This window comes from Erpetoichthys calabaricus, chromosome 1 (genome assembly GCF_900747795.2).
Source record: "Erpetoichthys calabaricus chromosome 1, fErpCal1.3, whole genome shotgun sequence".
NCBI classification, from domain to species: Eukaryota; Metazoa; Chordata; class Cladistia; order Polypteriformes; family Polypteridae; genus Erpetoichthys; species Erpetoichthys calabaricus.
The window spans coordinates 103,671,891-103,688,890 of NC_041394.2; the positions used below are offsets into that span (position 1 = coordinate 103,671,891).

The following is a 17,000-nucleotide window of genomic DNA, read 5'->3' on the forward strand; positions in this document are numbered from 1 at the left end:
TTTTATTTTTCTAGAGGTATTAAAAGCTGTCTGTCCTCATATTCACCCATTTTTAATTGTATTTTACTTTTCTTAGATGTGAATGAATGTGATACCAATCCCTGTAGCCAGGAATGTGCTAATGTTTATGGCTCATACCAGTGTTACTGTCGCCGTGGATACCAGTTGAGTGATGTGGATGGAATTACTTGTGAAGGTAAAAGAAAAGTCTTTTTTTATTTTAAATAAAAAAAATGGAAATAATATTAAAATTTTGGTGTCTCACAGTATTCCACCATTAGGTTCAAACCAATGCTGGAGTTCTTTTGCTTTCAGCTGAATTTCTAATGTCTTTCTAAAGACTAAAGATATAGCAGAATAATTTGAGAAAATGTACTTGATTTCCTTTTTATGTGAGTTTTTTTGCATGCTGTGATTAATTGGCTCCAGTCAAGTGTAATGTTTAGATTTGCACACATTGCTGCTTTCTTTTGTATTTTACAACTGATGTTGCAAATAATACTTATTTAACATGCTTTAATGTTTTTAAATATAGTTACATTTCTTAAACTACAAAAATCTAAATTTATTTTTAAATCACTTAATGGTTTAAGTTTTACTTGTGCATCTGCCCCCACCCTTCCATTTAGTTAAACAACAAAAAGTCAAAAGTGTGTAGCTCCAAATTACTCAGTTTATTGAAGTTTCAGTCCTTAGGTTTATTTTTGCTTTGAAAAAATAGGCACAAAGTTTTGGTGAAGAAACTTGTTTTTTATTCTCTTTTGACAAAGAAACTTGTTTAAGAATTTAAATGAATTGGATCATTTTGATATTTTGATTGTTTACTGAAATGTATTTTGAGTCACTTCTTTATAACAATAAATACACATGAAATGCTTAAAATATTTTGTCTTCCTTTTGAACTAGACATTGATGAATGTGCTCTTCCAAATGGTGGTCATATCTGTACTTATCGCTGCATCAATGTTCCTGGCAGTTTCCAGTGCACATGCCCACCAACAGGATATACTCTTGCTTCAGGTGGACGTAGCTGTCAAGGTAAAGAATCTGGAAGGTTGTCTGCTGGCTTTGAAAAAATTTGTGGCTAAGCGAAAGGATTTCTAGATACGACAGTACTCTGAGAGAATAAATATTGGGTTAAAGGTCTATATGACCAAGTTTGTAAGAAAACCATACTCCATCAGGAAATATTGCAGGTTATAGTAGGATAACAGATATCATTTCTTTCATTATGTACTAGGGGGCTCTGCCCCCTGCTCGCTTCACTGGCCAACCCCTGTGCTGGCACTACGCGCTAGTCATTTCCCGAATCTGCTGCTTGCGACGAATTGTGCTGTGCTTTTGGATAAACACAAATATCAACTCTATCTTTGATATCTCCGTCTTTCGAAACTACTATCGCTGACAATTCGTCACATGTTGGTTTATTATATATGCAAGCGTGATCTTTTGGATTCATATAGAAATCCAAGAAAACTTCTTTGTCCATGTTTTTCAGATAAATTTCGTGTAATGTGCGATACTTTTGGACGTATGGATTTGTGTCCATTATTGGCTGTAGAATTTCTAATACGTCTGATCGTTTAACTCTTTTGATTCTATGTTGCATCGCTTCTCTGTGATCATAAATATAAACCTGACCGAATTCTGGTTTCTTTGCAATTTAACTTGTAGTAGCTTTAATTGTTGTCAATTCATCTGTTGGTTCTAAGTCTTGTCTTGCGGGACATGAAATTATCTCTCTGAAAATGTTTTGTCTCATCTCTCTGAAAAAGTCTTGTCTCGTCCCAAGATTCTTTTATATAATAGAGAGACATGTTCCACTTTAACATTTATGTAGAGCTCTGGAATGCAATTTATTATTATCCTCCTAAATGTATTGTATTTTCAATATGCAGGTATACTACACTGAAGCTACTAGGAGAAACGTTATGATTGTAGACACATCCTTTATGAATCAGTTGTTCCTCATGGAAAATGCTAAAAATTTGTGAAAAGTAATTTTCACTTGAAAAATATGTCAAAAAATGCATTTGAATGGTATAATGTTGTTTACCATGAATTATTTTACACATGATTCTCATTTTGTATATGTAAATTTTATCCAATTTAAATTTAAAGCTATCAACTTTAATTTAAGCTTTGAACAATATTCATATTATAAATACAGCTGCAAACAGCACTGACCAGAAGCTAAGCCACCTCAAATAATCAATCCATTCCACTTGTATTGCATTCATTCTAGTAGACTACCTAAAAGATTTACTTACAAACAAGGTTCAGTTTTTAAGTCTCAAAGGTAATTCTGTCCACTTGTTTCCACTTCTTGTGTAATACTAATCTTTTTGGATGGCCAATTTATAAAACTGAAAAGGTTTGTGACAGTGAATAGGTAAGGCATTTCACTTATTTGTAATGGGGATACATTTTGCCATTAGGAGCGGATGTTGGATGTGTAAAAAGAGGGAAATATATTAAATATATAGGCTGAAGTGACCTCTCTCAAAGTAAATTTGAACCCATACACTAATCAATAATTTAAGTCACACAGAATTTTTCTTTTCTAAATACAGACAAGTTCACAAATTCCTTAATGCTTTTCAGTAAGAGATTTTAGAAAAATTGGTAGAGCAGACAGTATTTGAGATGTCTATATAAAATGTAACTTTCCCAGCAAATTCCCTTGAAGGATATGTGTGCCAGATTTCAACAAAGTTGTTCCACTGAGAGGCTAATTGTTTCATGTGGTCAGACAGACAGACAACCAGAAGTGGCAACGACAGTAGGTGCTATTAGCAGTTTATGCAAATGCCCCTAAAACTGACTTCTATATATTCAAAGGATATGTGTGTGAAGATCTACTAAAAAATATTACAGTGTGATACATACTTTGAAAATCTATCTATTAGACAAATTTATAAAATCTTCATAACTTTTTCTAACCTGAACTATATATATATATATATATATATATATTTATATATATATATAATTCAATGTATTTTTATTCTGTAGATATTGATGAATGTGTGACTGGAACTCACAACTGCACTGCTGAGGAAACATGTTTCAACATCCAGGGTTCATTTAAGTGCTTGCAGTTTGAGTGTCCCAAAAACTACCGTCAATCAGGAAGAGAGTGAGTAATGACTAAGTTTCATAAACATGAACATTATATTATACAATGGATAAACAAAGGTACAGTTTGCCTTACTAAGCCAATGTTTTTCCATCATACAGAAATAAGATCTTGATGATCATTATCTTGAAAATGTATTGTTTTATAATAAAAAAAAAGAAACAAAGCAAGAAAGAAAGGGGCATGTAAAAGCATGGCAGTCCATTAGACCTAGTTTTATTTTTATTTTAATTTTAATTTTTGCTGGCGGTATTTTTTACACAAGCAGTGGTTTAAATCAAGAAAATAATTATATGGTGATAAAGTAAACCTGCCTGTTCTGTTATTTTAAATATTTAATGCTTTCTTTATAGAATATATTAAGGTGATTAATGCTGTTAGTCATATATACATTTTTAATCATGCAAGTTGTGTTTCCTATATAGCATGACATAAAAATGTATTAATGCATTTAGTTTTTTATACAAAATTTGTACCTTAATTATTGTATAAATTGACAGCCTACTATATATATTATAGCCTTGTTTCACTCATCTTTGTTTTTACATAGTAATAGTTCTATAATTATTTTAGTGGGTTATGGGAACTGCTGTGAACTTAGTATCAAATATAAACAAGACGCATGTGTTTTGTACATCAGCTGTTGTAAAATGTGTATGTTACTTTTCAATAAGGTCTGAGTATGGAATAACAATTTGTGCAAAAATCCTCTACAAAAATATTAGGAAATCATATTGTGCTACCTGGTTTTTGACTTTCTTTTTCCAATACAGCCCCTTTGTCCAGAATATTAGCATGTATTTAATTAATCTGGAAGTATTCAGTTCTCAAAACCACCATCTATATTACTAAATGACAGTTTAATTTATGCACGGACAGCGGACGCACCAAGGCGCATGCGCACAGCGCCCCAGAGTCAAACCCAGTGGCTTCCCAGAGTCAGTAGGTGGCGCCCAAACAACACAACCTGTAAACTAAACTTGCTCTAATCCATTGTGCCAGCAGTCAGTGTGGCATATTTGGATCACATAACGGTAATTCAGTATTAAAAGTAAGTTGAATTATGATTCCTAACAGTAAACGACGTCCACCTAACGACACAGCCACAGAACAACAGAGACAAGACCGCATGGATAAAAACAATAAACGGAGGCTCCTACAATGCGCTTCAAAAATACCAGAAGCAAAGAAGTCACGGCTCCACAATGAAAGAGCTCAACTAATAGAAATACAAATACGAGCCCGTATGGATAAACTTGCTCTAATCCACTGTGCCAGCAGTCTGCGTGGCATATTTGAATCACATAACGGTAACGTCTACCTAACGACACAGCCACAGAAAAACAAAAACGCCCCAGAGTCAAACTCAGTGGCTTCCCAGAGTCAGTAGGTGGCGCCCAAACAGCACAACCTGTAAACTAAACTTGCTCTAATCCACTGTGCCAGCAGTCTGTGTGGCATATTTGAATCACATAACAGTAATTCAGTATTAAAAGTAAGTTGAATTATGATTCCTAACAGTAAGCGACGTCTACCTAATGACACAACCACAGAAAAACAAAAATGAGACCACGCCGACAATGCGCTTCTGACACAGCAGAGGCAAAGGAGTCACGGCTCCAAATGGAAAGAGCTCACCGATTAGTAATACAAAACCGAGCCCGTACTTCCCAGAGTCAGTACGTGGCGCACAAACAACACAACCTGTAAACTAAACTTGCTCTAATCCACTGTACCAGCAGTCAGTGTGGCATATTTGAATCACATAACGGTAAGCTATATTACTAAACAACAGTTTAATTTATGCACAGGCCTCAGTGCCCAGTATTAAAAGTAGGTTGGATTATGATTCCTAACAGTAAACGACTTCTACCTAACGACACAACCACAGAACAACAAAGACGAGACCGCATGGATAAAAACAATACACGGAGGCTCCTACAACGTGCTTCAGAATCACCAGAAGCAAAGACGTCACAGCTCCACAATGAAAGAGCTCAACTAACGGAAATACAAAAACGAGCCCATATGGATAAAAACAATGAACAAAGGCGCCCACAACGCGCTTCTGAAACAGCACAGGCAAAGTAGTCACAGCTCCAAAAAGAAACAGCTCAACAATTAGAAATACAAAAACGAGCCCTATGGCTACGACCTGTGAACTAAACCTGAGGTAAAGCGTGCACGCCAGGTTGTACAGCCGCCCGAACGCGACCACCCACACCACCGCATATACCACATTCGTTTAGTAATGTAGCCCTCCATGCCCGGATCCGCCGCCATGGTCACTTCAGCACGCGAATCCGCCGCCATCAGCAAACGACTTCTAGCTGACGACACAGCCATAGAAAAACAAAAAAGAGACTGCATGGATAAAAACAATAAACGAAGGCACCTACAACGCGCTTCTGAAACACCAGAACCAGATGAGTCACAGTTCCAAAAGAAACAGCTTTAGTACAAATATGTTTATTTAATTAAATGAAAAATGTATCAGGACGCACCCACCCTCCATGATATTGCATCCCTCCAAATATCGGAGGGAACAGAAAGTGATTGCCATTCTTGGATTTGCGATTCTTTCGAGAATCGCGGGGTTACTGGTCTTGTTATAAAAAGGAGAATAATTTGGTGTTTGAATAAATAATTTGTTGAGCTGCAGAAAGTGTTATTTTTAAACTGATGACAACTTTATAACTTTATAATGAGCATTTATATACAAGTTGGTACAAGCATAATTGTGCTTATATTGTAAATCACTAGTTTTTATGTTTTTGTTTTTCAAATACTCTGAAATCACAGAATGGTTTAGTGAGAGTGGTTGTGTATGACTGTTCCTTGCTATAGACTAGCACCCAAACTAGGATTGCTTCTGGCCTAGCCACTGTTTTTCCTGCATATGCTCCAGCTCCACAATAATTTCAAAAGGATTGAGGAGGTTTTGTAAATGGATGGATAGATTTATATCTCTAGTCACAAATAACCTGTTTTCTTTGGCTTTTGTAATGGGTCTCAGTAACTGTGTTGCAGGAAAAGCAGTCCTTTTTTCCAAACAGCCTGAAAGTCAAATTTGGTTGCTGTTTGTTCTGCCATCAAATCTATAAGGTTTAGGGACATGTAATTCCTGTCAGCATGCCAAGGTCAAAATCCTAGGAAAGGTGTTTTTGTATTTATAATTGTGTTTCCGCTTGTATGTCTATTCATACAGTGTAATACTAATAAAAAGGTAATTTTAACTAAAGTAGATTGTGTTTTAAATAAGGAAGTCCAGTAAACTTGTATTTTCCAACATATCAAACATGTACTCTTATCAGTGAACCACTCAATAGTTAAGAGGCAATGCAGGTGTAATTTGTAATATTAAGACATGAATTATGATAATCTATTTGAAGGGTTATTTTGGCTCTCTTTAAATATTGTGGTGGTTGTATTTTTACATTCTTTCTCTGCAGCTGTGGTAGTGATACATAAATGAACAGCACAAATATATATAAAAAGACTTGGGAAATTCAAGAGTTTTTCAGAATTTAACACACAGACAAACTTGGAGGTCTTGCGTTGCTTTGCTTTTTTTGTATTTCAATGGCATTTTGCATTTCAAGTATGACTGCATATAAAGCTCCTTGGAAGAAAAAGTGCTGGTTCGCAATGTACCAATTAATGAATGCATAACTTATTTTTTTATAGTGCTGTGCTTTAATGCTTACTTTGCATGCTTTTACTGATGTCCTGTCTATTTTTTTGTCTATCTTCTCACTTTTCTTTCAGTCGTTGTGAACGTTTGCCTTGTGGTCTGAATATGGAGTGCCATGGCCTACCCTTGAGAATAACCCACTATTACCTGACTTTCCCTATCAATATTCCTGTTCCCACCAATATCTTCCGCATGGGCCCCGTTAACACAGTTCCTGTGGAGGATGTTCATTTCACCATCACAGGTGGCAATGATGATGCCATCTTCAGTGTGCATAAAGTCAACAGTGATGGATTTGTGGCTGTGGAGAAGCCTCTTCTACATCCTAAGGATTTTACTCTCACTGTTGAGATGAAACTCTTCCGCCATGGAACTATTACAACATTTTTAGCTAAAATCTTTGTTTTTGCAACTGCTGAACTTACAAATGTTGATTTCTAGATAGTCAAATTGAACATGCCCATGGCTAAAGGAATATACTGCTTTTGAAAATATTCATTTAAATTCCTTTTTCTTGTTTGCTTTACATTATGGATTTGTTATTTTTGCTGCCACAGAGAGGCAGTGTTGGATAAATAATAGGGTATAAAAAGTTGTAGAACAATCTTTTTTATGCCTCTGGCATTAATTAGGTTTTCTTTTATTTGGTTTCTCAGTATTTTAAATACTTTTCCACAGTTGTGCCATTTTTTTCTTGTACGTATATATATTTTTTTGGTAATAAAACAGTAAGATTGATAAACTGTATGTGTTTTTATGTCCTCTGTAGCCGTGGCATTGTTAAACGAGAGACAAAAGAATAAATCAAATATTCATAGAAATACATGTGCAACAATAGTACTGAACTTAGAAGAATATCTTTATTTTCAGTATAGACTTACTTACCATTTTGGAATCTCAAAATAGCAATATTTGGCTTTGAACAGTGGGAAAAAAATAAGGCAATATTTATTTGGGTTAGATACAAGACTAAATTCAGTGTTGCTTTGAGGTGACTTTGAGAGGAAGTTAGTACTTGTGCTAACACCGGGAGAACATAAAAATGAATCTGGAATAGGATCTAACAGATCCCATGACTATGAAGGTACTGTGCATGCATTGTTTGAACAATTTACATTATTTTTTTTTTAAATTAAAAGTGATTTGAATTTCATTTTGGCTAAAGTCAAAGCAGACCGCTAAAAAAGTGAGTCAGATTCCATGATTTACCTGGTTTTGATGCAGCTGTTGTTTTGTTCAGCCACTGGAACAAAATTCTAAAAGATACAACAAAGGCCCTGGTGATGCCCTAGTCATTCCTTGAAATATTGTTAGTCAACTCATGTCATTTCAGGTGACTTCATTCTCATACCATCCAAACAAAGTACTGCAGCATACAGTGGTACAAAATACCTTTTCCCAGGACCACGATGCAACATATGCCCGTGTAAGACAGGTAAAGAACCATACTTTACTATAAATAGATAAATAAGTAGATACATAATAAAACAGGTAAGTAAATAGATAGTACTCCTTTGTAATAGATAGTAACAACAACTAATAGCAAAACACAACTGCAGTAACAAGTATATCAAATCTACTGTAAATAAGCTACTAGGAGCAGATTTGAGAACATGGGGGGCAGCACAGAGTTTAGAGTCCAGGCATCCTGTTGCACCTGGAAGAACTGGTTTGGATGCTACAGTACCTTCTGCCAGATGGAGGTGGGACAGAAAGACTGTAGGAGAGCTGGGAGCAGTCCTGTACAATGCTATATATATAGGGATATCTTTAATGAGGTGGCAAGAGGTCCCAATGATCTTATCTGCTGTGCAAACTATGCAGCTGGTCAAAACGCTCTTGATGATGCCATTGTATAAGCTGGTGAGAATGGGGGGAGGTAGACTTTCCAACTTCAGCCGCTAAAAAGAAGTGGAGATGCTACTGTGCCTTCTTGGCTATGGAGGTGGTGTTAATTGACCAAGTAAGATCAGCTGCAGGGTGCACACCACGGAAATTTGTGCTCTTTAACAATTCCACCGAGAGCCCTCGATGTGTAGTAAGATAGGAACAGCATTGGCCTTCATGAATCGTCTCATTCGTTTTGCCCACATTAAGAGACAGATTGTTCCACTTGCACCAGTCTGCCAATCTTCATATATCCATTTTGAAAGCTGACTCATCCTTATTTCTGATGAGACCCACCACTGTTGAGTCATCTGCAAACTTAATGATGGTGTTACAGCTGTATCCAGCCATACAATTGTGAGTCAGCAGGATGAACAGAAATGAGCTGGGTATGCCATGTTCGGGGGGCACTAGTGGTAAGTAAAGAGGTACTGGAGACTGTGTTTTCAACTTGAACTTTCTAGGATCTCTCTGTCAGTAAGTCCAGTATCCAGTTACATAGGGAAGTGTTGTAGCCTAACAGACCCAACTGAGGTTTTGAGGAATTATGGTGTTGAAAGCTGAACTGAAGTCAGTGAAAAGTATTCTAGCATAAATGTCTCTTTTGTCCAGATAGGACAGGACCAGATAAAGAGCAGTTGATATGGCATCTTCTGTGGAATTGTTCGGATGATAGGCAAACTGGAGGGGGTCAGGTGATGTGGGTAGTCCAACTTTCAAGAGGCCCAAGACTAGCCTCTCGAAGCACTTCATGATGGCAGGTGTGAGTGCTATAGAGCAATAATCATTAACACAAGAGACAAAGGACTTCTTCAGCATGGATATGATGGTGGTAGTTTTAAAACACTTGGGGATGACTGCCTGCCTCAGGGAAGTGTTGAAGATATCTGTAAAGATATCTGTCAGCTGGTTTTCACATTCTCTGAACACTCAGCCAGGTATGTAGTCTGGTGCAGCAGCTTTGCATCAGTTTACCTTCAACAAAGTTCTCACATCAGCAGTGCACAAGCACAGTACACGTTCTTCCTGAGGAGGGACGGACTTCCTTGCAGGTATGTTGTTCAGGGCATCAAACCATGCAAGTTATTTAGAAAATCTGGAAGACAGACATCACCATTGCAGACCGGTGGTTTGATCTTATACTCTGTGATGGCTTGAATTCCCTGCCACATGTGTCGTGTATCTCTGGTAAATGTTCTTCCCATAATATTGCTTTGATGCCCCGAAGGCTACCTTGACACCTAATCAAAAGTCAGCATTAGGGGCTTCTAACAATGCATGTACTTCCAGTGTCACCCACGGCTTCTGATTTGCACACATTCTAAAGGTTTTTGATACGGGTACATTATCTGTGCACTTATTAATGTAGTTAGTGACTGATGATGTATCCTCCTCAAAGTTGAATGGATGGCCATAGCTGACAGCTGCTTTAAACATGACCCAGAACATGTAATCAAAACTGTCCTGCAAGGCTGACACCGCTCCCTCTGGCCACATCCTGATTTGTTTGAGAATTGGTTTGGGCTATTTACACAGTGTTCTGCATACAGACATTAGCACAGTAGAAACATGATCATAAAAACCAAGATGTGGATGGGTTTCAACTTTGTAAGCATCATGAGAGTTTGTAAATATAAGTTCAAGTTTGTTCTATCCCTTGTTTGGAAAGTTCATATGTTGATAGAAGTTGGGGAGAGCTGTCAAAAAGTTCCAATGATTAAAATCTCCAGAAACAATAATAAAACCACTGGGATGCACAGTTTGCAGCTCTGTAACAGTTCTGTAAAATATATTCAGCACTTCCTTAGAATTAACTCTCGGAGTGATGTAAATAGCTAGAATAAAAATAATGGTAAACTCCCGTGGCAAGTAAAAAGAAGGCACTTTACAGTTAGACTTTCTAGCACTGGAGAGCAGTGGCTTGACTCTAAAGTAGCGTTTCTGAACCATTCGTTGCTCATATGAACACACAGACCTCATCTGTGCAATTTACCAATACTGAAGCAACTCTGTCTATTCAGAAATTAGTCAGTCCATCCAGCTTAATGGCTGTGTCAGGGATGTTATTATGCAGCCACATTTCAGTAAAGATAAAAATGGAACAGTCCCTCATCTCTTGCTGGTTTATCCATAGAGGTCCGAGGTCATCCAGCTTGTTTTCCACTGAGTGAACATTTGAAAGCAGAATAGATGAGAGCACCGGTCTGATCTGATTTTTGTTCTATCCTCATGTGGAGACCAATTCATTTAACCTCGCTTTTGTTTCTATTCACGTCATTTACAGCAGTGGCAGATCGTTCTTTTAAATGCTGAATCGTGTGAAGCCGTATTTTTGCAGAATGCCAAGGCTGCTCAACTGCTCCCTTAACGCAGGGGTAATGTTGTACACTGAGCAGCGATCACTGATGTAAAGCATTGTATTGTGATGGTGGCTTTTCTACATAATAAACACACCGCAATACTCATGACTGACTACATTTAACACAATTAGCACCAAATTCTTCAGACCTGGAGCAGGCACAGTATCTGCATGCAGTGCCATTTTGCCAGAAAATTAGAACCTGTAAGACAGCTTTAGCTATTGCATCACCATGCAGCCTGACTCTTGTATATACATTAGAGAAGTTAAATTAGCAAAAATTAGTCTCTTTTAATTATATCTTAACGCTTATGTAGTCAGTTGCTAATTAGTTTCATATACCATGATGGTTTTATATCTTTAAAATGCAGCATACGAAATGGGAAATATTAAAAACCACATGTTACTCTAGGACTTATTGGAAAGCCACTGCAGAAGTTTAAATGTTTTAAATTTGATTTGTACAGAATACACTTTTTTTAAAAAAGATTAGTGAAAGCATAACAAGTGAACCAAACCCATGTAAAGTGTTATGGGTAGTAATATTGTACAATTCAACAAAAATAATACTGTACTACCATTCAACCAAACCCTGCAACTGGAACCTATCTCTGCTGCAGGGAGATAAAGTTTCAATCAATGCTGGTCTTTAGGATGAGGGAGGAAACAACCAGTGAACCCAGAACAAGACCACACAAACAAAAGTAGAACATGGACGGTGGCTGCGTTAGGTTTAAAAATGAGGTCCTTATAACCTGTGAGACAGCAATAGTTACTGTGTCACTATGTAGCCTGGCTCTTGTAAATCAATCATAGTAGTGAACATTTTGGAAAATAAAGACTTTCAAAAGCAATCTTAGAAATGATGTTTCTTCCTGCTGGAAGCCAACTGAATTATGTCTTACATATACTTACAATATATACTGTAGTTATCTTATGTATTGGTCTCTGTCTGTCAGACATGGTAGTTAATCTATTTGTTGGTCACATTACCACACTCGGTCACTTCATTTTGTATTTCTCATTTTCACGTATGCCCTAGTGCCTCTTCCTCCCACCAGTGAGGGAGGCCTTACCCAACATTTCTCTCAGATTCACACTCTAATAGGATTGGATCAATATGGTTTGTAAAGCTTCTGAACCTGATGGACAAGCCCTCTATAGTGGAAACAGAGCCAGAAGCTGATGGGAGATCAGTGCCCATTTACTTGATGGAGGTCACTGAGGTAGTTAAACAACTCCACAGTGCCAAAGCCCCAGGGGTGGATGAGATCCGTCCATAAATTGCTGAAGGCTCTGGACATTGTTGGGCTGTCATGGCTGACATGCCTTTTTAATGTGGCATGGTCATCGGAAGCTGTGCCTTTGGAGTGGCAGACCAGGGTGGTGGTCCCCATTTTTAAGAAGGGGGACAAGAGGGTCTGCTCCAACTATCAGGTGGGACTCTGCAAGGGCTGTGCTTTGTCTCCAATCCTGTTTGTGATTTTTGTGGCGAGGATATCAAGGCGCATCCAGGGAGGGGAGGGGGTCCTGTTCATTGGTTTTAGAATCGGGTCATTGCATTTTTCACATGACGTAGTCCTTTTGGCTTCATCCAGATGTGTACTCCAGCACACATTGGCATGGTTGGCAACCAAGTGTGAAGTGGCAGGGATGAGGATCATCATATCCAAATCTCAGGCTATGGTCTTTAGTAGGAAAAACATGGACTATAATCTCAGAGTGAGAGGTGAGTTACTGCCTCGGGTGGAGGAGTTTAAGTACCTTGGGGTCTTTTTCATGAGTGAGAGGAATAGGGATGGTGAGATCGATAGATGGATTGGGGCAGCGAGTGCAGTTATGCGGTCACTATACTGATCTGTAGTGGTGAAGAAGGAGCTGAATCAGAAGGTGAAGCTCGTGATTTGCCAATCGATCCACGTCCCTAACCTCACTTATTGTGCAAGTGGCTGAAATGAGCTTTCTCTGCGGGGTGGCCCGGCTGTCCCTTAGAGATAGGACGAGAAGTGCAGGCATCTGGGAAAGGCTCAGAGTAGAGCCGCTGACCCTCCGCATCAGGAAGGACCAAATGAGGTGGTTTGGGCCTTTGATAAGGATTCCATCCCTGTGGAGGTTTTACAGGCACAACCAACTGGAAAGAGAAAAATGGTGATGAACCAGTGCTCACTGGGAGGATTATATCTCCCACATGGCCTAGGAATGCCTTGGGATTCCACTGTATGACTTGACAAGTGTTGCTGGAGAAAATGACATATGGGCCTCACTAAGACTGTTGCCCCTGTGTCCCGGCTTTGGATAAGCAGTGGAAAATGGATGAATGAATGTTTATTAAATCTTCTCCTAGGAACAATTACAGCAAGACCCTGAATTACTGCTGAGGATTCTATATAGTGTAGCGGTTGTAAGACCACAGTACCCTCTTTGAGGGCTCTAAGATCATTGCTGCCATAAGGGACCATTATTCTAAGACAACCTCTGAGCTATTTCACAGGACAATGCGCTGCTACGTGTTATCCAGGAGATGTTCTATCTTCCTACTAACACTGAAAGGCTCCTTTCTCACTTTCAGAGAGTCGAGCATTCATGTAAGTTGCGGGATTGTTTGGCATCCCTGAAGGATATGGTGTGATTTATCCCAGCTCTACACTTTCTCTCTCTCTTCTATTTACTTTGTGCACCTTCTTCTTGCTCTTCAAGGACTATCTGTCCACACCTATGGAATGTCATGTCTTGGGTGTGCCTGTTTTCCTGTATTGGCATGTTGAGAATAGCCCACATGAAACACCACTGCCAGTGCTTTTCATCTCTCTTTCTCTCTGGACTTTGCTGAACCTTATTCCCATCCTCTGTCCCAACTAAAATAAAGTGGCTGGGCTCAAAATAATAAGTGTATCGTTTGGGGGAATTTCATTACCACTTGAAATTTAAAAAAGATGTTGCTTTGCCCCAGCTGCAGCTTCTACCTGCTAAGTGTGTCTTTCAACCATAATTTTTCTTTGAGCATGGGAAAGGTGCTATATAAATAAATTGTATTATTATTATTATTATTGGCCTGGTATGTAGGGACATCTTCTGGTGCCTAGAGATTATAATTATTGAAGCTTGGTTGTACTGCATGTCATAGCTATACTCATTCAGTGCTTGTTGTATGTTCAAAGGTGTAATAAAGGAGATAATAGGTTTTCATTTCCTAGACCAATCATAATGGCTCTGTATAGATCTGTGCAGCTCAGTTTACCATGTCTTGAGAAACACCCAACAGAAGTATGGTTGTTCACAAAATGAATGTGTATGCCTTTCAAAGCAAAGTAATATAGAGTGTAAACTGCTGCCCGTTTATGGCCATTCAAATGTGAAGGCACAGTGCCCAACTAAGGGATATACTCTATCTGACTACACTGGTATAATTTAGAGTTCATTGAAATTATGAAATTAGGATTACTGCCTAATTTTGTATGATTAGCAATATTTATAGTATAATTTCATGTAGAAGGAATTGAGATTTGTCCCCGACAAGACTTTTTCTATTTTGTTAGATGCTAATTAAGGGCTGTGGAATGATATGGATAGTTCTGATTGTTTTGTCAGGTCTGGTCAGGTTGGGGAGCATGCACTGGTACTGCCATTGCCACACCCGCCTCATGACGAAACAGCTCGGAATCCTAGTTGGCAACCCCCCAAGCAGACACGCGGTCCAGTTCCACTCTCTGGAAATGACTATCTGCCACAGCCAGGCGTTACATGGGTGTCCCCTTGGCCTGGTCCAGCCACTCATTGTTTTGTCTCATTTTGTAAATTCCTCCATCAGTTTTCAACCATATTTCATTGAAAAGAAAAAAAAATATTGTTATCTGAAATTTGTCAAAAAAAAATATTAAAAAATAACAATTTAGACTGTCTATTGTAAAGAGATGTTCCCTACGTTAAGCAATATAACTGTTTTTCCTCAGTGGAGGTTTAGTGCAATTTATCCACAGAAAGACAGTACATTGCTTGTCTTTATTTTATTTATTTATTTATTTATTCATTAACTATTTGTTTCTCTGGTGTCATGCTGACTCTTTGTGCAGTGTTATGTTGAAATCTCTAAGGATTTCCAGGTTTGACACATAGGAATTACCCTTGTAGTGTGTTTTTTTGCTCCCTTCAGGGTTGCTTTTTTGGATTGCTGGATTTTATACTTGTCTTTTGGATTTAGATTTTGACTTTGGGATTGTTTTTTTATCATATATTTTGGCAGTAAGTCTTATTTCCTCTTTCTTTCAATTTTAGATTTTTTTGGATTTGTTTTTTAATATTGTGTTTTTCTTTTGTAGTTCTTTTGATTTTTTATGTTGTATTTTGTATATTCCATTAGTAGACCTTTGGAATTACTTTGTTTGCTAAATACATTTCTTTAATTTTTACAATCAAGTCTTGAGAAATGGGGCAATGTTTTTGAAAAATCCCTCCCTTATTGGCATCTGTTTGATGGCTCAGTCACAACATACGGTGTTTCACCGTTGTAAATGGATGTCACAAAAATACCAAAAAGTTCCACAAAACAGGCCAGGGCCATCACTTACCTACCCAGATCTACTCACCCTTAGACAGCCAGCCTCCTGATTCCACAGGCAGGATGTGGTTTACTAGGCCCAAAAATGGAAAGCTGGCTTTAAAAGTTCAAAATATCACAAATGTTCATGAAATATGCAAAAATGTACCTCAAGAGAGAAGAAGTGTTTGCCTAAAAAGGTAATCAAAGGTGAACAAGTCCGAATACAAAATCTAAAAATCATTAATCCAGGAATGGAATCAAATATCATAAAAATAGAAAAATCAAAGGGAAACAATACTCAGAATAATACCTCCAACAAGCTCAATGAATGACTGATCGGACCTTCTCTTTCATCCATCCATTTTCCCACCCGCTGAATCCGAACACAGGGTCACGGGGGTCTGCTGGAGCCAATCCCAGCCAACACAGGGCACAAGGCAGGAATCAATCCTGGGCAGGGTGCCAACCCACCGCAGGACACACACAAACACACACCCAATTTAGAATCACCAATCCACCTAACCTGCATATCTTTGGACTGTGGGAGGAAACCGGAGCGCCCAGAGGAAACCCACGCAGACACGGGGAGAACATGCAAACTCCACACAGGGAGGACCCGGGAAGCGAACCCGGGTCTCCTAACTGCGAGGCAGCAGCGCTACCACTGCGCCACCGTGCCGTCCCCTTCTCTTTCATCTCAATATAAAATGAAGGAGGCCCTAGCAGCAGTGATATCAGGGATGCACAGCCTCTTGGGGCTCCACTCACAAAGTGCAAGGGATGTCAGAACATTTAAAGACACAGTAATATCAAACACTAAACAAACAGATATTACACAAAAACATGGAAAATAATCATTCAGAAAAGACAAAATATATAAGTCAGGGAAAATCCCCTGGCTGTAACATAACATTCACGACAGAAGAACAGCCATGAACTAAGAGGGAGTACATTTTGTGGATTGTCACTTTTGGTCAGTGGTTGGCAATAGATGAGTGGGAAATCATTGTTTTCATGGACATTTAAAATAAACACATTACTTGTACTATGTACAGTATATCCCATTAGTGACAAGTGTTTTGGGGAATATTTAATGAATAATTGAAATTATATTACACACTGTATAAATTCACATTTCTTTAATGTCATTTTCTTTTCTTTGTGTATAGTTAAAAAATAACAAGCAAAAATAATTTTAATTTGATATTTATTTTCATATAAATAATTTTTACATTTACATTTATTAACAATAAATACCTATGTGCACATGACAGCACTATTACTACTACTGCTACAAACCTTTACATATCACATTTACTAACATGTGAAAGTTTCAACTTCAACTTTAACTTAAAATGCATGTCCCTTGGTTAAACTCCCTTAC

At 38.1% G+C, this 17,000-nt stretch overlaps 1 protein-coding gene across 2 annotated transcripts in view; it reads left to right on the forward strand.

Moving 5' to 3' along the window:
• Window positions 1-17,000, forward strand: part of fbln1 (fibulin 1) — a 132,606-nt gene that overhangs the window by 83,691 nt on the left and 31,915 nt on the right. The window contains exons 12-15 of one of the 2 annotated variants that reach the window (XM_028804597.2): window positions 77-196; window positions 907-1,038; window positions 3,016-3,139; window positions 6,908-7,575. In XM_028804597.2, coding sequence (XP_028660430.1) covers window positions 77-196; window positions 907-1,038; window positions 3,016-3,139; window positions 6,908-7,274 — 743 coding nt within the window. In that variant the 3' untranslated portion in view covers window positions 7,275-7,575. Of the gene's footprint in view, window positions 1-76; window positions 197-906; window positions 1,039-3,015; window positions 3,140-6,907; window positions 7,576-17,000 lie in introns of those variants that run through there. The other variant, XM_028804590.2, reaches the window with a different exon arrangement.